The sequence below is a fragment of the Haliotis cracherodii genome, unplaced genomic scaffold, assembly GCF_022045235.1.
Source record: "Haliotis cracherodii isolate W230 unplaced genomic scaffold, xgHalCrac1.p SCAF_15, whole genome shotgun sequence".
Classification (NCBI taxonomy): Eukaryota; Metazoa; Mollusca; class Gastropoda; order Lepetellida; family Haliotidae; genus Haliotis; species Haliotis cracherodii.
Window position 1 is genome coordinate 17870417 of NW_027266270.1, and position 25860 is coordinate 17896276.

Consider the following 25860-nt stretch of genomic DNA (forward strand, 5'->3'; position numbering starts at 1 on the left):
TAATCATGCTAAAAGCGACAGAAGATAACATCTTTCAATAATTTAACCAAAATTGCGTTATGTGTTCTGCTGAAGATTTGATGTGTCTACATTTCATAATTTCTTTATAAAAACACAACAGTTCATAGGATATACCTCTTGGCACATGTTGATGTAAAAAATATTGATGTGTCAAGTATAAGACAGTACAGATTTGAAATCTATCGGTTTGTCCTCCTTCTGAGCCGCATTCGGTATTAGATATCACCCTACTTCAGTCCACGTTTTTATCTCAACCATTCTTTTGGAGAGACTGACATGACGGTCTAACTGTGATGTCAATTACGCGTATTTACACTATGTGCTCATCAGTATTTACATGTATGCCTCATAAACGCAAAAAAAGTATGTGAAAGAATTCGCTTCAATACTTTTTGCATTTATGGTTTATTTTAAGCCAACAATAACTGCTTCACGGACTTCTTGTTTAATCATTAATAAACAACCTTGAGACAACAATTTGAAATCAGTTACATCGTTCAGCGCAGTATTTACACCAAACAACATCCACCTTATCAGGAAACAGTACGTGGCCTAATTGTTTTATTTATTTATTTTCTTAAACATGAACGTAAAATATGATTGCTTGTTTAGCCAACCAAACGCCATGGAATCACTTGGAGTTTTCATTTCAAATAATGATTTTGTTGTGGTACCAGACCAAGACACAGCGTGTCTCATGTTAAGGGGCCCCCTCAACGATTCAGCCAACTTAATGACATACGACTTGTTCACATACTTAAATCCCGTGGGTATTCCAGGACTAAAATGGCCCCCGGCACCCAGTTCGTCAAAAATATGTTGGTGGATGGTCACAGTGTGTCTCCTGGCTGAGACACCTCGTTATGAGTCTTATTCGAAAGACGCGACGCTTAAAATAGCCGTCCTATCAAATTACACCCATGTGCGAGAGACATCCTTCGGGAGGTAACGATGGTTGACTTCACTTCCTCTAAACGCAGCTATAAGAGCTAATGTTTCCCAGGTATTTATCAGAACACATGCGATTATCCAGTGCATTTTTGTGTCTATATATTATTATTATATCCTCAACTCATTCGCCAAAACCTTCGTTTCGGAAGTGACGTCACGAGCTCCAGCCCCTAATTCTAACTTAGCACAGAATTTCACTCGCTCGAAAGAATTATTTGATTGCTTGCAAATAGGCCCAGGGTATTTATCATAATTTAATGGATATAGACCGGTTAATCGAAAAATAGCCTCGCACTCACACTACACTCACGAGCGAGACAAATTCTGTGCGCAGTGAGTGGTAGACGATGACGTCACTTCCGAAAAGAAGTTATGGATGCCAAAATAGTGAATGAAGATTATAATACCCTGCATTATATAAAAAATAAGACTCCTGATATAAAGAAGCAATGGGGTCCAACCGATGCTTTGTTTCCTCTGATTTCTATGAACAATAGCATGAAATATGCAATGTATTTTCTATAGAGGATATATTTTAATAAATACCGAACGTCTATGTATCTTTTCGCAATATCGACATGTGAGATTAATCTCATTTTGATAAATGTCTAGATACCACTGAAACATGATGGTCACAAATCACACAGTGCAACGAAGCAAAGGAGTGTAGTCAAATACCTCTTGTCATGAAACAGTTACAAAGCATGTGATTAGCAAGTCGTTTACAAAAATAAATATATTTTGTCAGATGTGTACAGGGTATGGTTTTTACAAACGGTCATTTTTATTAGGGAATATATATTTAGTGGAGTTTAATTTGTTTCCAGATTTATAGACTTTTCCGAATATATCGCACCGAGAAACTACAAAGGGCAAGTCTGTATAAGCACTTTATGTTTCAGCTGCTTGGAGCGACTTGAGCCCAAGAAATAACTTAATGCCTGTTAAGTTTACACGAGTTATCTCCCTTTGTTGAAATCTGTAGATTTACTATCAGTGTTAGTTCCCTTCTGTTCAAGTTGTAACATTTTCATGGATAAAGTTAAGAGCATGAAGTTACTCTTTATCCTATTTATATTGTTTGTCAATGCCATATTATTTCAAAATTGTGAAAGAATTATATTGCGTTATTATTGTTCAACTGATTGAAGCGTCCGTAAAATACACAAAAGAGTGTGTTTTTTGTTTGTTGTTTGACACCGCACTCAGCAATATTCGAACTATATGACAGTAATATGTAAATAATCGAGCCTGGTCCAGACAATCCAGTGATTGATATTATGAGCAACGATCCATGCCGTCGGATAACAGTGTCACCGAGCCTGACCACCCGATCAAGCACAGTTAGCCGGCAAGGAATTCCCACGAGTTCCACAGCCCAGCTCAAGAACAGGGTGTAGTATGGAAAACTGTAAGGGACGTTCTCGCGATCTCGCATTCTCGGTTAAAATCTCGCGTTTTCCCGATCTCGCATTCTCGCACTTTTGGCATATTTAACTCGTTTGCAAAGGTCGAGATCGATAGAATGAGAGATCGCGAGAATGTCCCTTACAGTATTCCGTAGTGTAGAAACCAGAGACCGTATCGTTATATGGTCTCTGGTAGAAACATTGACGCCTAATTCCATATATTCATAAGGGCTCAAGAAGCCACAGTGATTGTTATTCTTTTTATGCCGATACCGATATAACTGTACATAGTCAATACTCGTCAATCTGGATAGGAGGATATCATTTGAGCGGATTGCGAGGACTCCAGACCAGCAAGGGTCCATTGTACTGTATTGTGCTGTCAAAGGCTTTGTGTGTATATAAATGTTCTGTATATACAAAAATGAGGTAAATGTTCACTCGGTGTACATGTAATATATAATAAACTAATAATATCCACGTTAGTCCATCATCTTCTTTATATCAGTTTCAGACTGGCCATATAAAGAAGATGATGGACTAACGTGGACTTTATTATCTTAATAAAGATACCTGGCACTAAATGCAGGCTTTATAAGGCTCCGAGAATATGTGTTACATGGCACTAAATGCAGGTTATATAAGGCTCCGAGAATATGTGTTACATGGCACTAAATGCAGGTTATATATGGCTCCGAGAATATGGGGTACATGGCACTAAATGCAGGTTATATATGGCTCCGAGAATATGGGGTACATTGCTCGGAATGCAGGTTGTGTTAGGCTCCGAGAATATGTGTTACATGGCACTAAATGCAGGTTATATATGGCTCCGAGAATATGGGGTACATGGCACTAAATGCAGGTTATATATGGCTCCGAGAATATGTGTTACATGGCACTAAATGCAGGTTATATATGGCTCCGAGAATATGGGGTACATTGCTCGGAATGCAGGTTGTGTTAGGCTCCGAGAATATGTGTTACATGGCACTAAATGCAGGTTTTATAAGGCTCCGAGAATATGTGTTACATGGCACTAAATGCAGGTTATATAAGGCTCCGAGAATATGTGTTACATGGCACTAAATGCAGGTTATATATGGCTCCGAGAATATGTGTTACATGGCACTAAATGCAGGTTATATAAGGCTCCGAGAATATGGGGTACATGGCTTGGAATGCTCGTTGTGTTAGGCTCCGAGAATATGTGTTACATGGCACTAAATGCAGGTTATATATGGCTCCGAGAATATGGGGTACATTGCTCGGAATGCAGGTTGTGTTAGGCTCCGAGAATATGTGTTACATGGCACTAAATGCAGGTTTTATAAGGCTCCGAGAATATGTGTTACATGGCACTAAATGCAGGTTATATAAGGCTCCGAGAATATGTGTTACATGGCACTAAATGCAGGTTATATATGGCTCCGAGAATATGTGTTACATGGCACTAAATGCAGGTTATATATGGCTCCGAGAATATGGGGTACATGGCTCGGAATGCACGTTGTGTTAGGCTCCGAGAATATGTGTTACATGGCACTAAATGCAGGTTATATATGGCTCCGAGAATATGTGTTACATGGCACTAAATGCAGGTTATATATGGCTCCGAGAATATGTGTTACATGGCACTAAATGCAGGTTATATATGGCTCCGAGAATATGGGATACATTGCTCGGAATGCAGGTTGTGTTAGGCTCCGAGAATATGTGTTATTTGGCTCTAGATTGCAGATTGCATGTGGCTCCAAGGATATGAGTTATATGACTCCGAATGCAGGTTTTATGGGCTCCGAGAACTCGTGTTATATTGCTCTGATGCCAAGCTGTACAGTACCAGGTTAATGTAATGGGAAATGTGACACTATGTACTAATGCCAACGTGAAACAAGACTATGAATACATATTGGAGAATTAATATAGTTTTGTAAGTCATAAAAAATGTCAAGTATTGCATCTCTAATCCATACTGTTGTATGTTGTTGTAGTCTGCTTCTGAAAATGTTCCAGCCACGTTCATAGGACTCGAAACGATGCAATATTTTGTTCTTTAAATGATTAATTCAATATACCAACTGGAGTATGTATGACGTGCCAGAAAATCGCAAGCAATAAAGCCTTGTCATAAATGCTACGTCTGACATTTTTAATACAATATTAGTATAATTAGGCCAGTTTCAGCTTTGTGCTTTCTCTGTAGACTAAGCAAGTCAACAGGTAAACCCTTTTTTTAAAGTTCTGGTTTTGCGTTCGTGAAAAATATATGTTTGGCGTAATATATAGATAAGCCCTAAAGAAATACATGAATATTATTTAAAACATAAATGGTGAAGTCCAACGGTTTCAATTTTGATTTAATATGATTTTTCTTCTGTGACAAGTTATCCATTGAAAAATTACTAAATGACTTCTTCATCTCATTGAGTTGAGGCCTATTTTCAAGTCAAGAATCATAATCTGGGCGAATGTGATTCGAACCCCTATTATATATAGGATTCTGGCAAGATGAGTGTGCATTGGTGTGTCATGTAGAAACCACTTTGTGAACGATGTTAGCACAATGACTGCTTCCTCCTCTTCTTTTACGTTGAGTTCTTTGTGCTGAGAGGCATGGACTGATCTTGGCACTCCTGCACAAACCTATCTTAGAACTACACTTGTTCTGAAGTCATCCTTTAACACAGGCTAGTAAAGGCAAGAAGGTTCGTGGAAATAACCCGTCGACACACGTAATACGTAGCTACGAGAACGCATGAAATGGTGTTTGTCCTGTATACAGTAAAAGACGTTTATAACGAACACGCTTATAACGAACTGACGGATATAACGAACTTTATTTTTGGTCCCGGCCATTTGCTGTATAGATGTTGTTTATATGCTTATAACGAACTACGTTTATAACGAACTAAAATTAGTGGTCAATTTGAGTTCGTTATAACCGTAGTTTACTGTATATCGATGTAGGGTACCAAGGCTTTGAGTCAGTAACCGTGTCATATTAATAGATTCTTTCTCTTCTTTCGCACGAAAAAAAGCGTTTTTTCAACAATTAATATTCAAAGAAAGACTGAAATGGCAGCAGCTTCCGTCTTTCATACTTCCATGAAAACAGTCTGTTGGAATACTCTTCGCAACATTTACAGAACCTCTTCCCTAGGACGTCGCAGAAGTGAGTCCCGGCATCCGCTTCAAGGAGGCTTCTTGCGCATGTCGGAAATCTCGAGTTCCGCTTCCGGTATTCCTCAGAGTACTTATGACGAACATACAAGTCTTTGTTCATACGTCTGCTGAAGTAGTTCTCATACACCGTTGGGATGTGAACTTCATCACGCTCATATTTCTTGAAATCTCCCGTTCTGTAGTAATCCGCCAAAATATAGTCCCGTTCTTTGTCCACAGATCGCCTCGGAGTGCAGGTGTCTGCCGATGCTACGTGAGTTTTATCCCTTACCATTCTCTGATATTGCTTTCGTTGCTTGGTACCGTATAAGTTCTTACGGTCAAACAACCGGTCGTTTGATTCCGCCACCAGCAAGCTGTTCTCTTTGCCTAACACTGGCATAGTCCAGTATTTTGTTTTCGTCCGGTGTTTAATCTTTCTGGCGCGAGGATCTCCGATAACCGCAAATTTTGAGCAAACTAGTTCCGGTATTTTGGTGTCAGACGAGCTGCCCAAGGATTCCGAGCTCTGAAGGAAGCTGACGCTTTCAAGGTCATCGTTATTGTCATCAAAACCGAGATTATGAACCGGAAGTAATTTTCCTGCTGATGATAGCCTTGACCTTTTAGGTCGTCGACGAGTCGATTCTTTCTGATTTCCCATTGTGCCTTGGCTGAAGCATAAATGAAAGGTGTAAATTATTAAAATATCAAATGTCTTTGACTCTTTTAGTAGACAAACACGCTCAAATTGCCTTTTGCACAGAGCCTATGAGTCACCATTCGGATGTCGCTCGCCACAGAAAATCTACCACCACGGAGAGAGCTGTATAGTCCCAACTTACACATCACAGAACCAACAATGTCTCCAAACCCCCATCACAGAACCCGTACAGTCCTGACTCACACATCACAGAACCAACAATGTCTCCAAACCCCCATCACAGAACCCGTACTCTCACCAAATCACTTATAACAAAACTCATACAAAACCTATCCATCACAGTCGTAAGACACCACAGATCACAGAACTCATACATTCATCGACCGCAGATCACAGAACCCATACAGTCTTGAATCTCATATCACAGAACCCATACAGTCCCGACTCACATTTGACGGAACCAGTACAGTCCTGACTCACATATCACAGAACCCGTACAGTCCTGACTCACATATGACAGAACCCGTAAGTCCTGACTCACATATCACAGAACCCGTACAGTCCTGACTCACATATCACTCAACCCTACAGTCCTCAAATACATACAATCACATAGTCCTGAATCACCTATCACAGAACCCGTATTCCCAAGTCACCTAACTCACAACCTTCACAAGCCTTAATCACATAACACATATTTAACCCGTGCAGTCCATTAGTACCCCTCCACTAAATCTGTACAGTCCTCAGTTACGTGTCACAGACCCCGTACAGTCCTATCTGAGAGCTACCAAGGCCCCAGTCACCCACCCCTACTCTTTGTACGACACTCCACATTTATCACTATTGCTAAGCCAAGTAGTTGCTACATGGTCTGACTGAAGTGATCGTATCAACTAACACTGATTCAATATTTGTGTAGCGACTTGTTACAGATTTATCTGTCTCCAGGTGGAGCGTTCAAAAGACTATTACTTACACTATAGAAACAAACGAATCAACACCTCAATCACTGGGAGCGTTTAGATAACACTGTCCACTGTAGCACACTGCAATCTGTACACGAACACTCCATTAATATACGGCATATGGGTCAGTGGTTGAAACCATGGAACGGTAGTTTCTCCTTCTAGCTCAGAAGTCTAGAGTGGCACCTGGACGTGCGTGTTGTTAAGAGCTTGGACAACAATCACGAATATACTATCTGAAGTTGTGCCATGATGCCGTAAAACCTCGAAAAATGCCCTTATTTTGTCAGGGATGCTTCGCGATAGTTGTCTCAACATACATGAATAGAAACGAGTTGTGTAATATTTTTAAGTTTTGAAGCCTTGTAATATACTGATGGAAACGAATAAGGGAACAGTGGAAATTAAAGGGGGGAATAAGCTTTACTGTCAGTACATATAAAATAGCACGAATACAAATTCAACACGTCAGAATCAAATGTTGAGATGTGTTTGTGTGCGTTGTTTCCCATGTGTATTTGGAAGACAAGGATGGAAACCCATGATAGCATATCACTTTACTCTGTACAATACTTGTGTTCCCTTATATATTTCGCGGGGCGGTGGGGTACCCTGGCAGTAATAATTCGTGGGAGACATGTTAAGGTAAGTTTGGCTGACAAGTTCTGAACTTAACTTTGATGGACTGTATTCTCCTGGAGGAACAACACACCTTGAGATGTTCCACGACGTCTAACCTCGAAAGCCCGTTGCCTAAGCAAATATGTACAATATTTGCCATTAATGGTCTGACCTCTCGGTCTGTCCACCAGTAGGATTCCCTTAGAATCCCAGAAAACCCACGCCATTACGTTGCCAGCTGACAGGGATCAGACTTTGCCTAATTTGGAGGAGGAGAAGTTATATGTATCCAATGCATTGACTGCTGAAACTCATCCATGGCTACAAATCGGTCGACAAAACCAGACTGCCCCAAAACAACGTAAATTCTCACGAGAGATGATGAGCCTGGATCGTTCATGATCAGGAACCTTGGACCTTGGAACCCAGGGTGCTGAAACCTTCGCGCAGTTCATTCCTCGGAATGCTTAAGCCCTAATGTTAACACCACGTCCACATGGATGGCTGTTGGAGTTTGCCCTTTCAGAAGGAGAAAATGATACAAGCGCCGTAACCAGTTTTGTCCGTTTTCATCAACAGTGAATACCTTGTTATTGACGCCTACAGAATTCAGCGTGTAAGCAGGGACATAGTCTGTCATACAGATCCTGATGCAAATATATCAAATACAGCCCATGCAAGTCTATGATGTTTGGCAAGGCTAGATTACTGCAGTATCTGAATTCGACGAGAGTCTCTGGGCTCCTATTTATTATATTTTTATAAAGATAATTTAACTTCTTTTGCTGTAAGATATGCTCATTTCAGAGACTAGATGTTAGTCTAGCCAAGACAGTCCTGCACATAATACACGCAAACTGTTAAGGTTGTACCGGACATCCTTCGTAGTTCGACTCAGAATGTTTCAACTACCCTTCGTAATGTCCCATGCAATGGCAATAAGAAAATGTATCAATTTGTTACACAGCCAAGATAATGAAACAATACACCTATGGCCTTTTCAGTATGATTAGAGAAGGACTGTAAATGATAAAAACCTCCCCCGCGGTCTTGACTGAGAATATAAGCCCAGGGTAGGAGGATATTAGGGAGGGTCGAATCGTCATCCTCCTTTTGCCTCTCCAATATGCCTCTGCCCTGGGCTTACGTTCGCAGGCTTGACGGAGGAGGAGGTTTTTATCCAGCATATAAACCGTCTAAATGCCAGAAATACCAGAAAAAATAAGAATATATCGGAATACGTTATTGTTAAACAATTCAGTGCATCGCGGTATAAAAGAAATTCGGTAAAAGCGCGTGGGAGAAAGACCACGTGCAATAGCACGCAACTCAAGTCATGCCATGTAGGATTAATTAAACACCCTTTCATCACCTGCCCCTGTGGCTCAGTGGGTAAACAGTAGGATATATTCCGGGTGGTCAGTTGCAGGTTTGGGTGACTTTTTTTCATTGCACTAAATTCTACCGGTAATTTTGTGATTTGAATTTGAAGAAATGATGCTCTGAAAGTCACGCAACGGGGATATGTATAATTAATCTGACAGGTGTCAATTTCTGTGGACAAATATAGGTTTGAAACTGACTTTAATCACTGAGGAAATGTGTCGTGGGAATGACTGTGCAGGTCCGAAATGATTTGACAATTTAACAACCCGAATCTGTGTTCAACCTTAGAACACACATGGACACCACCGCACCGCACCGCACCGCACCGCTCCGCACCGCTCCGCACCACACCGCACCGCACCGCACCGCACCGCACCGCTCACTCACCCATATCCACCCCAACATCAACATCTTTACATCCACACCCACGACGGGTACAGCTGCAGCAACATCCACACTCCAACCCACACCTTCCATACACACCCGGGGGCACGGGTGGCCAAGTCGTCTAAGGCGCCGCGATTCGCTGTGCAGAGTTGCGTCCCTTGGGCACGCCAGAAACCTATGATTGTGGGTTCGAATCCCTGTTATGTTTCTAGGTTTGTCAGCACCTTACCCGTGCTCGTGGGTTTCACAGAAGTTGTAAACGTCTAAGACCTGCATCACTTCGAGCTTTCCTCCCACATTAAGCTGACACGCCCCGATATAACTGGAATAATGTTAAAAGCGGCGTTAAACCGAACTCACTCACTCACTCCATACACACCCACCCGCATGAAGATACATCGAATGTTTAAGACACGTGTAACGTGTGCTGTGTGTGCCTCATCAATTGGGGAAAGTCTCACTATATTCAAAGACTTACCGTACACCTTACCCCTCCTGCACAAGCACCGCACCCCACTACCGTCATAGAAGAGGTAAAATGATATGCCTACCTTGAAGCTAGCAAGACGTTGTTGGTGAGTCGTTAACACCAAAGTGTTGAGACGCATGCGTGCACGACGTCGCCAACGTGACGGTGATGTTCAACGGACTGGGCAGTAGATCTGCAACACGCGTTGTAACAATGTTACCTTGTCGTGTCTGTTGCTACCCCTCACAATCCTATCTCGACCACATCGATACAGAGCTGGACGCTTAACTTGGTGTTACCTTACACATCAACGCCATGACTTCCTTGCTATCATCAAACACGCATACTGCTCGTTAAATTTCGAATTAAAGAAGGTCTTCGAACGCTGGCATACCCTTCCAGAGGTGTGTATGATTGTTGGGTTCGAGTATATTTGGTTTGTTTGGTGCAGAGCAGAGCAGAGCAGAGCAGAGCAGAGCAGGACAAGGCAGGGCAGGGCAGGGCAGGGCAGGGCAGGGCAGGGCAGGGACAGGGACGGGCAGGGCAGGGCAGGGCAGGGCAGGGCAGGGACGGGCAGGGCAGGGCAGGGCAGGGCAGGGCAGGGCAGGGCAGGGCAGGACAGGGCAGGGCAGGGACGGGCAGGGCAGGGCAGAGCATGGCAGGGCAGGGCAGGGCAGGGCAGGGCAGGGCAGGGACGGGCAGGGCAGAGCAGGGCAGGGCAGGGCAGGGCAGGGCAGGACAACCTTACTATGTGTAGGGAAGTGTCATCTTACATGTTGTTTGTTGTTTAACGCCACATTCAGTTACATAACAGTAACATTCCAGCTATTTGATGACGGCCTGTAAATACTCGAATCTGAAGACAATCCATGTCATCGTATCCCAATTTCGTAAGGCCGTTGCTCATGATATCAGTCACTGGATTGACTGGTCAAGACTCGATTATTAACAGACCGCCGTCATATAGCTGGGATATTGCTGAGTGTGGCGTTAAACAACGAACAAACAAACAAAACATTCCATGCTCTTACAATTATTACATCGCATAGTCTTAACATTATCACAGTCGCTGTGTGGCTGAACATATGCCGAGGCGACGTAAAAAGTTAAGCTCACCATTATTTCATCCCATGCTCTTACAGTATTACATGTCATGCTCCTACCATTATAACACTCCATGCTCTTACACTTATTACATTCCCATGCTCTTAAATCTCAAGGTCTTACAATTATTCCAACTCGTGAAACAACCCATGTTTGTCGTAAGAGGCGACAAACAGGATCGGGTAGTCAGGTTCGCTGTCTTGGTTGATGCATGTCATTGTATCCCAATTGCATGGATCGATGCTCATGATGTCAATCACTGGATTGTCTAGATTATTTACAGACTGCCTTCATATAGCTGGAATGTTGCTGAGTTCGGCGTTAAACAACAAACAACAACAATTATTACATGCTCTCACAATTATGACATCCATGCTCTTACAATTATTACATTCCATGATCTTACAATTATTACATTCCATGCTCTTACAAATATTCCATTCCATGATCTTACACTTATTACATTCCACGCTCTTACAATTATTCCATTCCATGATCTTACAATTATTACATTCCATGCTCTTACAATTATTCCATCCCATGCTCTTATATTATTACTTTTCATGATCTTACAATTATTCCAACCCATGATCTTAAATTATTCAATCCTATCATCTTACAATTATTCCATCCCATGATCTTACAATTGTTCCATCCCATCATCTTACAATTATTCCATCCCATGATTTTACAATTATTACATTCCATGCTCTTACAATTATTCCATCCCATGATTTTACAATTATTACATTCCATGATCTTAAATTATTCCATCCCATGATCTTACAATTATTCCATCCCATGATCTTAAATTATTACATCCCATGATCTTACAATTATTACATTCCATGATCTTACAATTATTACATTCCATGATCTTAAAAATATTTCACCCCACAGTCTTACAATTATTTCACCCCATGCTCTTACAATTATTACATTCCATGCTCTTACACTAATTACTTACCTTACACATACATTATTACAGCTTTTAAAATATACTTCATCCAGTTCTGTAACAGTGAACACTCATGTTAATCAGAGACACATATCTCCACACAGAATCAGGGGCAATTAAGGCAATTATTATATTATTAAGGCAAACATGTCGTTTTGTTTAAAGGGTCGGGTATTCTATTGGTTAAAGCGTTCGCGTGTCACGCTGAACACCCGGGTTCGATTCTCCACATGATTACAATGTATGAAGCATATTTCTAGTATCCCCCGCCGTGATATTGCTGTAATATAGTTAATAGCGACATAAACCTATACATAAATCCTGTCATTATATACATATATGAATATACCACAAACTAAAGCAATGAAGCTACTTTGGCATGCACATTCAAAAGCTAAATATTCAAACCATTTTCTTTCTCAATACCAAAAATATGTTTGACATTCATAAAGAAGGAGGATTACCAAACAACAAACCTTATACTCACGAAGCACGCTGTGTTAAAGTGAGAGCGCTTGTTTATTGTCGAGCACGCCTCGGGGGCCTGATTGTGTCGGCCCTACTCGGATTACTGTGTCATGAATACATACTGTGACTGCTCAATGGGAAGTGGGTTTCTACATAGTGTACGGATGCATGTGTTTATTAAAACGTACTTTGCATAGAATTGTATATGTGATAATCTTAAACACTACACTATCTTTACTAACGTCCCATCGACGCGGCCGGATCGCGATCTGATCGTAATACCATCGAGATCAGGTCGCGACCCTGTCGTGTTACGTTCGCAGTCCTCGATACTAGTAACACGACAGGATCGCGACCTGATCGCGATGGTATTAATAACAGATCGCGAACGTCCCAGACCCAGCGAATAGATTAAAGCATGAACCCAACTCAATTCTATAATGATTTGGCAAGTCCTGAAATTAAGCATTGATCTGGGCTCCATTTGGATTCTACCCATACTGTGTAGATATAATGGATGTATTTTTAAATACGATAATTTTATTCCTTGTGCTAGTGGTTGGGCTAGGATACAAGGGACGATGGGCAAGCCTAGAAGTAACAACGTTAGATCGTGACTCTGAAGACCCCGAGTATGTTTCTCCACATAAGTTGGATGTGGAGCCTGTTCTTTTTTTTGGTCGGATCTTATAGGTTCGAGATCACCTTTCGCGGCTCTGTCGAGATGGGGGAGTTTGTTGGAACAATTGTGAAACCGGAATCGGAAATAGGATGCCGGAAGCTTTACGGACACGTGAAGTCACATCATGGCGTTTCATGTTAATGTAAAAAAACTAAAACGGTCTATCAGTCTAGATTATCTTCCGAAATAGATTCCATTTGGGGGTAAAAGGCAAAATAGTTTCCTGGAACAACACTTATAGCGAAAACGGCGCCCCAGGTGCCAAGGAAACATGCCGTTTCTCAATGTAAAGAAATATTATATAACCAACTTGCGAAGCATACAAAAACATGTTTCCGTTAAGCTTTACGAGTGGGCTTTTCAAGATCAGTACATGTGACTAATATGTTCAGAAACAGCTGCTATATGTAACATCCTAAACGAAACACCTTTCCGTTCCATGATCAGTATTTATGACTAAACGTTCAGAAATACCTGCTATCTTGGATCAATTTTACAGTTACGCTTAAACTTAATAACCAATTGACTTGATATTCGAAAATTGCATGTTTGTATATTTACCTTTCCCGACAGTCGACAACTGGCCAAGATACAATATTCCATGTCAAAATGCACCTCAAGTTCCTCCCGCCTTAACTCACACAAAGGTATTCAGAAAAAAAACCAAATCCGTCATATCTCCACACAAAGACCCGTTCTCTCTGCGTGCCCTTACAGTTGTATACGCTGAGCCTATAGGTCGTATATGTATTGATCATAACGCTCCGATTGGTTTTGATCGATCTCGAGTGTTGTTGGAACGCTTTAGCTTCTAGGGCTTTGATTTACAGCGGTGGCGTGATGAACAGATTGATTATATGCAAGAATCATTGGCTTTCGGCTTGTTTACACATTCTGCATTTGTAATAAATGTTGATTGTAAGAATTATGTATAAGTTTTTTCACTAACATGTCTGGTTAAAAGGCATACGTGAGTGATGCAAATGTGGGTATGGTGCTGACAAGCCAAGGATCATAATCGGGATGAAACGGGATTCGAACCCTAATTTCAGTTTCGAATACAATTTCATTGTAGCTATATCTCCCAGGAGATAGAGTTCGAATCTCCTAGGATTTATCGCTTGATCTCACCCAAGGATATCTCCTTCGAAAGTCAGTTTGGGATGATAAAACCTGACATCGAGCAGAATAAGGGTCACGATTTCCGATAGTAATGTACAATTTGAAAGTTACTTGAACTAGCGAAACTAGTGGATATAGTTTTGATATGGATTCCTCCTAATGCTTGCCGAGATGACTATGGGGTCGAGCAGCAACAGGGTCACGATTGCCGATAGTATTGTACAAGTTGAGAGTTACTTGAACTAGTGATACTAGTGGATATAGTTTTAATATGGATTCCTCCTAATGTTTGCCGAGATGACTATGCGGTCGAGCAGCAACAGGGTCACGATTGCCGATAGTATTGTATAAGTTGAGAGTTACTTGAACGAGTGAAACTAGTAATTACAGTTCCAATATGGCTTTCCCCCAATGCTTGCCGAGATGATTATGGGATCGAGGTGACCCGAATGAGTGAGTGAGTGAGTGAGTGAGTGAGTGAGTGAGTGAGTGAGTGAGTGAGTATTGTTTTACGCCACTTTTAGCAATATTCCAGCAATATCACGGCGGGGGACACCAGAAATGGGCTTCACACTATGTAACCATGTCGGGAATCGAACCCGGGTCTTCGACGTGACGCTTTAACCACTAGGCTACCCGACCGCCCCTTGTGACCCAAATGAAGCTATGGAGGTGGGAAAACCATAAATTGACAACAGTGAATACCCCGTGAGACCATACAGTCCCTCGGGACTTTAGACTCAGTGACAGAAATGAAAATCTTAATGGATATCAAATACTTTAAGTTAACAGTCGTCAAGGAAGAAACGTGATATCCGATCACCTAGTAAGCTTAAACATGAATTTGATTCTTAAAATGCAATCTACATAATCCCCCGACAATATATCTCCGTGCAACACCAGTCTACGTGTTTGTCTATCGCCTGCATGAGAGCCTTTGACTATTACCTGTTCCATGCAAGGCGGACAGAGGTAGCTGAACAATCAGTTGACATCGGGGTTAAGAGCGGGTATTATTCATGGCTGGGTTTCTCTCGGAGGCATTAGTGTGGGTAGTGTTAGTCCAAGGTACACAACATCCTTGAGAAATGGAGTAATAAAGAGCGAGGTATTGTACTTGTTTTGAGTGTGTGAGTGTTTTGCTTCAGCCTTTCTTCAAACAACTTCTAATTTATTACATTTTTTTTGTTATTGGGTCTACATTTTGAGTGTCAAATTGGTTTCAGTGTTAAGGCACCACTTAAGAATTTTAAATATAGGCGTTTACCAGTTCAATGAAACCCAAAAAAACGGGTCAGGCGAAAGTCACGAGGACGGGTTAGGTGAAACCCAAGAGAGTGGATTAGGTGAAACCCACGAGGACGGGTTAGGTGAAACCCATGAGGACGGGCTAGGTGAAACCCACGAGGACAGGTAAGGTGAAACCCACGAGGACGGGTTAGGTGAAACCCACGAGGACGGGTTAGGTGAAACCCATGAGGACGGGTTAGGTGAAACTCACGAAGACAGGTAAGGTGAAACCAATTAGTAGATCCTTGTGCAACTAAGGGACCTAATTGGCCACCCTTGCTCCAACAGAGGTGAGGTTAAAATGGGGTTTAACATAGCGACCAAGATTATTACACTTATATAGCGACGTGCATGCATAGGTGTGTGGCTGCTTATAATAGTCCGGGCAAATAGAGCTTTTAAAGTGCTAGCCAACTGAGATACCACGCCGCAGTTTAACATGGATTCCCCACTCACACACAGTATACTGACTCCGATCTAACCATTCCTTGTTTTAACCCAATTAATGCCGAGGCCATGCTGGGTAAGAACAAGTACTATCATTTAAAGTCTTTTGTTATGCCGCGGCCGGGAATCTAACCCCGGACCTTCCGCTCTCGAGGCGGCGGACTACCACAAGACCACGTAGCCGGCCTGCTCCAACAGAGACATATGACTCCTTCCTCTTTTCCCCCTCAGAAACAAGAAGTGTACACGTCTTCTCCTTTCATTTCGTCCTATATTGACCATCATAATCATATGGTATGTTGCATTGAAAATTTGTTAACACTGAATTCGAAACTCTTACTGGCATAAAAAATGGCACATGATAATATGTATGTACACTTTTATTCCATTCTCTTATCATGTACGACATCTGGTCGTCACCTGTACGGACAAGCTGAACAGATTGATGCCACTCTACACCAGTGGGTAGCTGGCCTCAGTGGCGATACCGCACTGGTTGTCTTGGTTCCTGGACATCTTGATGTATCCCGCGTCACCCCAGCTGGCACCCCAACTGAAACAAACGAATAATAATAATAATAATAATAGTCCTTTTTATTTTAATCTGTAAATAATAATAATAAAGATAATGATGATGATGATAATAATAATAATATCAATAATAATCAATTGCAGCAAACTAGCTTATAAAAGTACAGCTCGTCCAAACATCATACTATAATTCCTGCTGTGTCTTTTACAGCCCTAGTCAAAAGCAAGTACCTATTTTTCACAAGCCAGTAGTCTTGTTCGCCGCTGCTGCCGTAGCCAACTGCCAACACGCCGTGATCAAGACGGGTAGAGCTGCACGTGGGCTCGTTATAAACGCCGGTCTTGTATAGACGGAAGGAGGGACGGCTGGCATCGATGGCGACAGAGATGGGACCAACGGTGGCAACAGCTTGTTGAAGAGCGTTCTCGTCGTTGTGGGGAATGTCAGTGAAGCCGGTGTCGGTGGCGCCAACATCAGCCTTCTTGAAATGGCATCTTCCGTCCTGGAACATTTAGTTTTGGTGAGAATATGTTTGGAAATGTTTAAAAAGTATAATATGAAATATCATTTTCTCCAAGAAATATGATCGATATGACAAACATATACAATGACAATATCAATCCAGGCAAATACACATTAGTACATTGTTTGTATTCTACTCGTTTTGAAAAAAGACGCTTAAACACGGCTGATGAAGAAGTATAAATAAACATGCACGACAATTAATGATTTGTTATGTACTGGGTTCGTTTGTAGTGGCAAGGTTTAGTTTTTGATAAATCTGTAACATACCCTGGCTTTGTAGGGATAGGAAGCTTCGGTGTCGATACCCTCGTTGGTCTTGATGTACTCGAAAGCCAAGTCCATCAGACCCCCGCCGCATCCATGGTTACCTGATGGAGGAATGGAAGAATGAGTTAAAATTGGTCTTGAGCAATATCTGCTTTTAAGAAAAGGAGACTAACGGGATCGGGTGGTCAGATCTGGCTGATGCATGTCATCGTATCCCAACATCGTAGATCGATGTCATGATGTCAATCACTGTATTATCTGTTCCATATTTGATTATAGACAGACAACCGTCATGTAGCTGGACTATTGCTGAGTCCGGCGTCAAACAACAAACCAACAAACGCAAGGTTCAGATCCATACTGTCAAATATGTCCGAGGCGTGTGGCAGAAATTGTTTAAACGCAATTCCAGGCACATAACGTATTTGTAGAAAACATTTCACCAAATGATGCAGATATATTGGTGTGCGTATACATGTTTAGTATGCTTCAAGAAAGTGGGAACGCAACCTTGCATCCTCCTCTCGACCATCCGCATATGCATCGCTATGGGGATTTGTAACGGTACCTGTTAACTGATCACTCACCTTCAGGCTTGGAGCAGTCGACGAGGTTCTGCTCGGAGAGAGACACGAGTTGTCCATTCTTCTTGAAGTTTTGACCCTCCAGGGAGCCGGTGGCGGAGAAGGACCAGCAGGAACCACACTGAAGCTGGAACATTGGGTAGGTGTGAGTCAATTCAGTCATGCTGGAACATTGGATAGTGTGAGTCAAGGTAGTCATGATGGAACATTGGATAGTGTGAGTCAAGGTAGTCATGATGGAACATTGGATAGTGTGAGTCAAGGTAGTCATGCTGGATTATTGGATAGGTATGAGTCAAGGTAGACAGCACTGAAGCTTGAACATTAGATAGGTGTGAGTCAAGGTAGTCATGCTAGCTTCCTTAGACAGCACTGAACTGGAACACTGGATAGATGTGAGTCAAGGCAGTCATGCTGGCACATTGGATAGTGTGAGTCAAGTCAGTCATTCTGGATTATTGGATAGGTATGAGTCAAGGTAGACAGCACTGAAGCTGGAACATAAGATAGGTGTGAGTCAAGGTAGTCATGCTGGAACATTGGATAGTGTGAGTCAAGGTAGTCATGCTGGAACATTGGATAGTGTGAGTCAAGTCAGTCATGATGGAACATTGGATAGGTGTGAGTCAAGGTAGTCATGCTGGAACATTGGATAGTGTGAGTCAAGTCAGTCATGCTGGATTATTGGATAGGTATGAGTCAAGTCAGTCATGCTGGATCATTGGACAGGTGTGAGTCAAGGTAGTCATGCTGGAACATTGGATAGGTGTGAGTCAAGTTAGTCATGCTGGATTATTGGATAGGTATGAGTCAAGTCAGTCATGCTGGAACATTGGATAGGTGTGAGTCAAGTCAGTCATGCTAGCTTCCTTAGAAAGCACTGAAGCTTGATCATTGGGTAGGTGTCGGTAAATGAATTCATACCAGCTTCCTTAAACCACACACATATTCAGAACATAACTGGCATTGAAACCCATCAGCTGAAACAGGCACTAGTAAGGGGCTCCCTAATTATGCAAATATTCCTCATGGAAACATTCATCCACCCATCCATCTGTAGGCGGTACTCTAGTCGTTCACTGTACCTGGTTCTTGACTTCTGTAACGTATCCCTTGGTTCTCCAGTCGACCTCTGTGGGAAGGTCGCCGAGGTTGCTGGGTGGGAGGAAGGTTGCACCACGACGGGTTCTATTGACCATTCTGTAACCGTTCATCTGTCTCACAAACTCCTCAGAAGTCTGGTAATTAAATTATATAAGTTAACATTTTAATTCTAATTTCAAAGACGAATTTGTTTTGCAAACAAACACAAAATCCATCACAGCCAACTCCTTACAAATATTTCTTGTTTAGTGTACCGTGTCATGAATGATTTTATGTGCGCTTGTTTCTCTGTTGAGCAGAAAGGGACCAAATCTCATTAAAATCAGATCTTAGTTCTCGCTATCGCGAAATAAAGATCTGAGGACATCCCATTACGGGTCACGTCAGAACAACCTTTCATCCGACCAATCAAAGCGTCCCTTACCAGATCATAAAGTGACAGTCGGAAAGTGTTTTCTGATCATGCATCCTCGAAAACGTTAACACGGGGTATTCCGAACGACAGTTACGGCCCGTACGAATGATTCCGTCAAAATTATCGTCTATCCCTCGCTTCCGTGGGATAAACATTTGAACGGAGGAGGCGTTGTACAGTACGTGGGAAGCACTGCCATACAATCACAACCATATATTAGACATTCCGGAATGTTCTTTTGTTCAGTTTTCTAAATTTTAATCGAGAACTGTGTCAACATATTTTTCAAGCGTAGTCTGAAATGGAAGTCGCCAGGTTGAAACGAGTGCCGTAAAGCTCGAGAAAGCTGCTTGCTAACTGGCAGATGTTGATTCGCGAAAGGTCGTTCTGTCGTGACCCGTGATGGAATGACCTCAGATCATTTTTTAGCGGTAGCAGAACTTAGATCTGAATTTAAAGAGATTGAAAGGGGCGTCGTTTCCGGCATATGGACACAAAAAGGTCTGATTCAAGTGGTTCAAACTCAGGTGTGTTTTTAACTCAGACATTTTGACTTATCTTTGACTAACATATAGTCCCAGAAATAAATTTATCCAATTTAAAAATATATATCGACAAAATAGAAAATAAAATACGAATGGAGCCTAGAACAATTCTTAATTTCAGGCTATGCTGATGCAATCTAGATATTCCAAATCATTCTAGACTTGGTTTATTATTTTAAAGTTATTCTCTGGGGTCAGGGAGACAAAATAGTTATATCTAATGTTACTTGTAATTTTTACCCTAATTAAGCAGGGACGTGTATCAGGGTGACGCATGATACAACATCTAGACCAAGACTTGACGCTGGAATGTGGTGCAGAGTACTCCTTTAACGACACACTTCAGATACCTGCTTGTGGCTTAAAGAGATATCCATCATTTGGAGCAACGCACTGACCCACTGGCCCGAATATTATCCGACGTCACGTGACGTTATCTGAATTTCCACTCACCAGATCTGCGTACTCATTGACCCCAAGTCTGTAGCTGTGAAGACCGCGGTCAGCTTCCAGATTGTGTTGCTGGATGTACTTCAGACTGCTCTCCCAGACCAGACGTCTGTGGAATCAAACAGTCACGAATCAGACATGTTTTCACTTACTTGTAAAATGCTTGACTTTTACTGGTCAGAAACGGTTTTATTAATTTCCATTTGACCCGCTTCAACGTTTTACGGCTGGGAACGATATTCCCAGCTGTCATGGAAACAGACATTTTTTTTTACCTCTGTTATGGATGTAATTCAAGCTCCTTACAGCTCACCTAATGTTATTTCGTGACCAACTCGTGTTTTTCCGGGACAAGCCGAATAGCAGTTACGGAAAGAGGCGAGTGGTGACGAATGATATAGGTTATAAAGGAAACAGTTTGACGCCATATGCGATATGATGTTGTGTATGATAAAAACACTTTTGTAATTAGGAACACTGTGAAGTGAATTACCTTTCCACTTAAACACTAAAAGAGTTGGTTAACAAACGTTAAACATGGAGAACTTGACCATGTTACATTTTAATAAATTTGGACATTTTGAAATACACTTTATGTTAGTCCTGCACCATGACTGTGGAATATATGTATTTTATGAAAACAAAACCCTTCTAGATTTATATAAAAGCAAGTCTAGTCGGCTCTTTTGAAATCAGCTTCAGGAAAATATTTTTTTAACTTTTAGAGGAGAGAAATGAATTGTTTAATAACAGATTTCATAGATTGTATGTTCGTCTACTTTTATGAATGTATGGATGAATGGTTTCTTTACACGTTTCGAAAGTCAATACATGGTTGGTTGGTTTGTTGTTTTACGCCACACTCAGCAATATTCCAGCTATATGACGGCGGTCTGTAAATAATCGAGTCTGGACCAGACAAGCCAGTGATTGATATCATGAGCATTGATCCACGCAATTGGGAGCGATCCTGACCACCCGATCGCGTTAGTCGCCTTTTACGACAAGCATAGTCGCCTTTTACAGCAAGCATGGGTTGCTGAAGACCTATTCTACCCCGGAATCTTCACGGGTCTTCGGCAATCAATTTGGTCTTTTTATATAAGTAACGAACATCGGTTGACGCTATCTGTTACCTCTCAAAATGATGACATATACTATCGAGGAAAATGATGACATATTATCGAGGAAAATGATGACATATTATCGAGGAAGGAAGGAAATCTCTTTTCACGAGCGTGTACATATGTAGCGTCTAAATTGGAGAGACCGCCTCCGTGGTCTAGTGGTAGAGCGTCCGCCCGGCCACGTCATACGAAAAGACGTTAAAAGATGGTACTTGTTGTTACCCTGTGTGGCACTCGGCATTAAGGGGCTAAAACAGGGACTGGTCGGCTCGGAGTCAGTATACTGTGTCTGAGTGGGGTATTCATGTTAAACTGTGGCATGGTATCTCAGTGAGCTAGCACTATAAATCGGCATCAGTCCGGTCTAGTACAAGCAGCCACACAAACACACACACGTGCATGCACGTCGCTATATAAGTGCAATAAGCTTGGACGCGACGTTAAACACCAATCCACCTCACCTCTAAAGTGGAGACACATGTTTTTATATCTTTAAGGCAGGTGAACATGTATGTTGGTTGTGACTCGTTCAGCATTTACACACGCACTTCTAGAAACTGGACACCCAAACTGGGTTTGGGTCATTGTTTCATGTTGGGATCGAACCCGGTCTACCGTGTGACGTGCGACTTAGGAACCACGAAGCTAAGAACAACCCATCTTGATAACAATTGAGATCGGACCTTCATTCTGTCAACTGAAGATAACACATGTTCTGTCAGAGACTGACGAGTTATCACTGGAACGTTATCACAAGAGTGTTATCAGCCCTCAGCACCTTTGGTCGTGTTATCTTGTACTTTACACGTACCCTGGCCTCTGAGTATCACAAAGTCACACGAAAGGTTGTAAAAAACACCCACAACGTATTGTCACTTATGTTGAAGTTGGTATTGGTAATTTCCCCCAATCTTCGTGTGCTCAAAACATTATTTGAAATAAGGGTTTTTATGTACTTATTATAAATAATGTTCAATCATATTTTCAAATTGGTTTTACGAGTGCGAAACTTCTATAGACGCCAGTAATTGAGATTAATTAATACTATCTGAACTGTATCAAAGATGCGTTTTGATAATACAAACCTTTCATTAAAATATAAATTAAATTAATGATTTTTTAAATCGCCTTCCAAGTTCTCAGCTTGACGAGCGAACCCTCGAAATACTGGACTACCCAGCTGTCAAGTTTCAGTAAGAGAAAAATGTCCTACTTTTTCTATCAGTGTAACTTAACGTATGTGCAGCGTTGTACAGGGAAGGATGGTGGTGTGGAAAGTTTGTACATGTAGGTTTGCTTGTTTCTTTGTTTGTTGTTTAACGCCGCACTCAGCAATATTCCAGCTATACGACAGCGGTCTGTAAATAATCAAGTCTGGATCAGACAATCCTGTGATTGACAGCATGAACATCGATCCAGGCAATTGGTATACGATGACATGAAACAACCAAATCAGCGAGTCTGATCACCCGATCCCGTTAGTCGGCTCTTACGATAGGCATAGTCGCCTTTTACGGGAAGCATGGGTAGCTGAAGACCTATTATAACCCAGATCTTCAGGAGCGTAGGTGTTTAGGAGTGTCTTACCTGATGATAGCGTCCTCCGTGGAGTAGACCTTGTTGTAGGTCTGTTTGAAGATCTCCCACTCGCCATCCAAGGCGTGGTCAAGAGGGGCGGCGACGGCAACGGCCACGAGAAGGGCAACAACAGCGTATCTGAACATCTACAACGACAATAAGTGATTGAAAGAGTGAGTGAGTAAGTTCCCTTATATCAGTGTGTATTTGTTGTTTTACGCCCCACTCAGCAATATTTCAGCTTTATGACGGCGGTCTGTAAATAATTGAGGCGGGGGACACCAGAAATTGGTTTCAAACATTGAACCCATGTCCGGACAACCAAACTCTTCGTCGTGACGCGCGAACGCTCTAACCACTAGGCTACCCCACCACCCCACAGCAGAATGAATTACCAGCGTATTACCAGCGTATTACCGAAACTTAAACTTTAGTAATACAGCCTAGATCTATCAAATGTTAAAAAATACAGCATTATATCTAATTCAGTAAAGAACATCACATACAATTGTTAACAGTTGCGATCCAATTACCAAGAGTTCTACTACAACCACTACGAGACTGAAATCAAGAAGCATGTACATTACCTCGTGTTGGTGGTGGAGCAGGCTGATGAAAGCAATGTGCACGGCTTTATAGTATGAAATTATCTAGAAAGCTCATATGCCGGTCATGTGCTTCCGTCACGAGACTCTCGATAACGCCTGTCCACCAGCGTAGCCTAGGGACGATCATGTTATTTTGCATGTGATTGATTGTATTGCATGTGATTCGCTGGTAAACATGTTTCACGTGTATTGTCTATAGTCGGTACATTGACGTACAATTGAAGGGGATGTGAGTAAAGATATGACGGCGACATATCAACAATAAATAGGCCATCTTAACACGTTCGGTAGAATAGTCGTTTGCCGTTTGGCATGGAATTGAAAAATTGAAAAAAATCTTTGTGGACGAACAAATAATGATTTTGTCACGTCAATTCTCACACTATCAATTACACAGTATCAATATATTGGTTTCAAAATATGCGGACAAAAGCATTATGACAAACTGATAAAGGAAAGAAGGAACGTGAAAACGCAAGAGCTGGAACGTTTAAAACTTTCCTGGTCTCGTCAAATGCAAGTAATATTTTTCCTTGACACCAGGAAATAATCCTCGTTTCACCCATGCTCAAGTGTTTACAAATCCTCGTGAAATGTGACATACAGACACAAAACAAGGAAACCGATACGATATGAATAGTATCTATTGTACTTGTTTCACTGTATTATCTGGAGTATTGATTTAGAATTTCCGGCTTAAACAGTAACTATTTTCTCTGTCAATTTGTATTGAGGTTATACATTTAATATGATCCGTATAACTGTTGCTATCCCTAAAACTGTAACACACAATTTAAAATTGGAGGTTGATCGCTAATTCTGTAATTATCTGTTTGAATGATACAGCTGTGAATATATATATATAATTATCAGATAGTTCGCTGAAATACGGTGACAAAACAACCAAGTTAGGTGAGGTCAAACAGGTTTTAACGTGGCGTTTAATATTAATGCATGCACGAAGCGCGACGTGCATGCACAACAGTAACTACCATCTTCTAGCGTCTTTTGAGGATCGAACCACCGACCTTACGTTCTACGGGCACTATCCACTAGACCATGGTCTATACACAGATAAATAGTCGACGTGGTCATAGAAATTTATAGATTGATGAAAATTTATCACCAAAGTGATGATAGTATCTAGGAAAGGGTTTTGTCGCTTTTATTATAACCCGATGGCGTGTTACGATGCTGACAATATCAATCACCAGTGTTTGATTTGACACGATTATTTACAGGCCGCCTTCACATGGCTCTATATTGCCCACAGCGGCGCCAACCAGTAAACGGGTACTCGTGATTCCTTACACGGAGGCATTGTGTAATGTACAGCCTAGTTGTCCTCCCTTGGATAAAGCTAAAAGCAACGTTATTGAGCCTACAGTCACTCAAATGAATGCTTGTATCGTGTAAATATATGCTCGAAAAACAATGATTTGGAAACCTACATTACAAGGCGAGAAACTACGGAAGCGTAGTAGGGCCACAGTGAATTTTTTTGTCTAAATATCTCCGACGTAGGACTTATTATATACGTAGGACTTAGTATCTCCTATGTAGGACTTGCTATCTCCTACGTAGGCCTTACTATCTCCAACGTCGGACTTAGTATCTCGTACGTGGGAATAGGAAGTCCTACATAGTAGATAGTAAGTCCGACGGAAGAGATACATGTAGTAAGTCCTACATAGGAGATAGTAAATCCTACGTAGGAGATAATAAGTCCTACGTAGGAGATACTAAGTCCGACGTGAGAGATAGTAAGTCCTACATAGGAGATAGTAAATCCTACGTAGGAGATACTAAGTCCGACGTTAGAGATAGAAGTCCTATGTAGGAGATAATAAGTCAGAACAGAGCGGAAAGAGAAACAACGAGGCAATGACACTAGAAATGACTGTAGTATGAATATACAGCCCGCGGGCGTCAGCAAAAAAAAAATATCTCTGGGACAGTCGAGGAGAGCAACAGACGAGCCAAACTGTGCTTCTCGTGGGGAAAACACGAATA

At 41.6% G+C, this 25860-nt stretch overlaps 2 protein-coding genes across 2 annotated transcripts; both read right to left on the reverse strand.

Annotated features, from left to right (window-relative positions):
• Nucleotides 1–5436: 5436 nt before the first annotated feature.
• LOC139462339 (uncharacterized) lies at nucleotides 5437–6210 on the reverse strand. Its single transcript, XM_071243990.1, has one exon. It carries the CDS (start codon nucleotides 6208–6210, stop codon nucleotides 5437–5439), a length of 774 nt encoding a protein of 257 aa, XP_071100091.1.
• A 10264-nt stretch (nucleotides 6211–16474) lies between these two features.
• On the reverse strand, nucleotides 16475–23921 carry LOC139462338 (cathepsin L-like peptidase). Its single transcript, XM_071243989.1, has 8 exons — nucleotides 23827–23921; nucleotides 23249–23385; nucleotides 20538–20643; nucleotides 19106–19258; nucleotides 18024–18147; nucleotides 17437–17537; nucleotides 16875–17146; nucleotides 16475–16665 (listed from the first exon to the last, which is right to left on the reverse strand). The coding sequence occupies exons 2-8, from the start codon at nucleotides 23383–23385 to the stop codon at nucleotides 16566–16568; spliced, it is 993 nt and encodes a 330-aa protein (XP_071100090.1). The 5' UTR covers nucleotides 23827–23921; the 3' UTR covers nucleotides 16475–16565.
• Nucleotides 23922–25860: the final 1939 nt, after the last annotated feature.

What these genes read in the sequence shown, in the direction of transcription:
- LOC139462338 (XM_071243989.1), bottom strand. Translation starts at nt 23,385, where the DNA reads ATGTTCAGATACGCTGTTGTTGCCCTTCTCGTGGCCGTTGCCGTCGCC. An exon ending in TTACAGAAGTCAAGAACCAG is followed by an intron (nt 18,148 to 19,105) that starts GTACAGTGAACG and finishes CCAATGTTCCAG; the next exon opens with CTTCAGTGTGGTTCCTGCTG. An exon ending in CCTATCCCTACAAAGCCAGG is followed by an intron (nt 17,147 to 17,436) that starts GTATGTTACAGA and finishes TAAATGTTCCAG; the next exon opens with GACGGAAGATGCCATTTCAA.
- LOC139462339 (XM_071243990.1), bottom strand. Translation starts at nt 6,210, where the DNA reads ATGGGAAATCAGAAAGAATCGACTCGTCGACGACCTAAAAGGTCAAGG.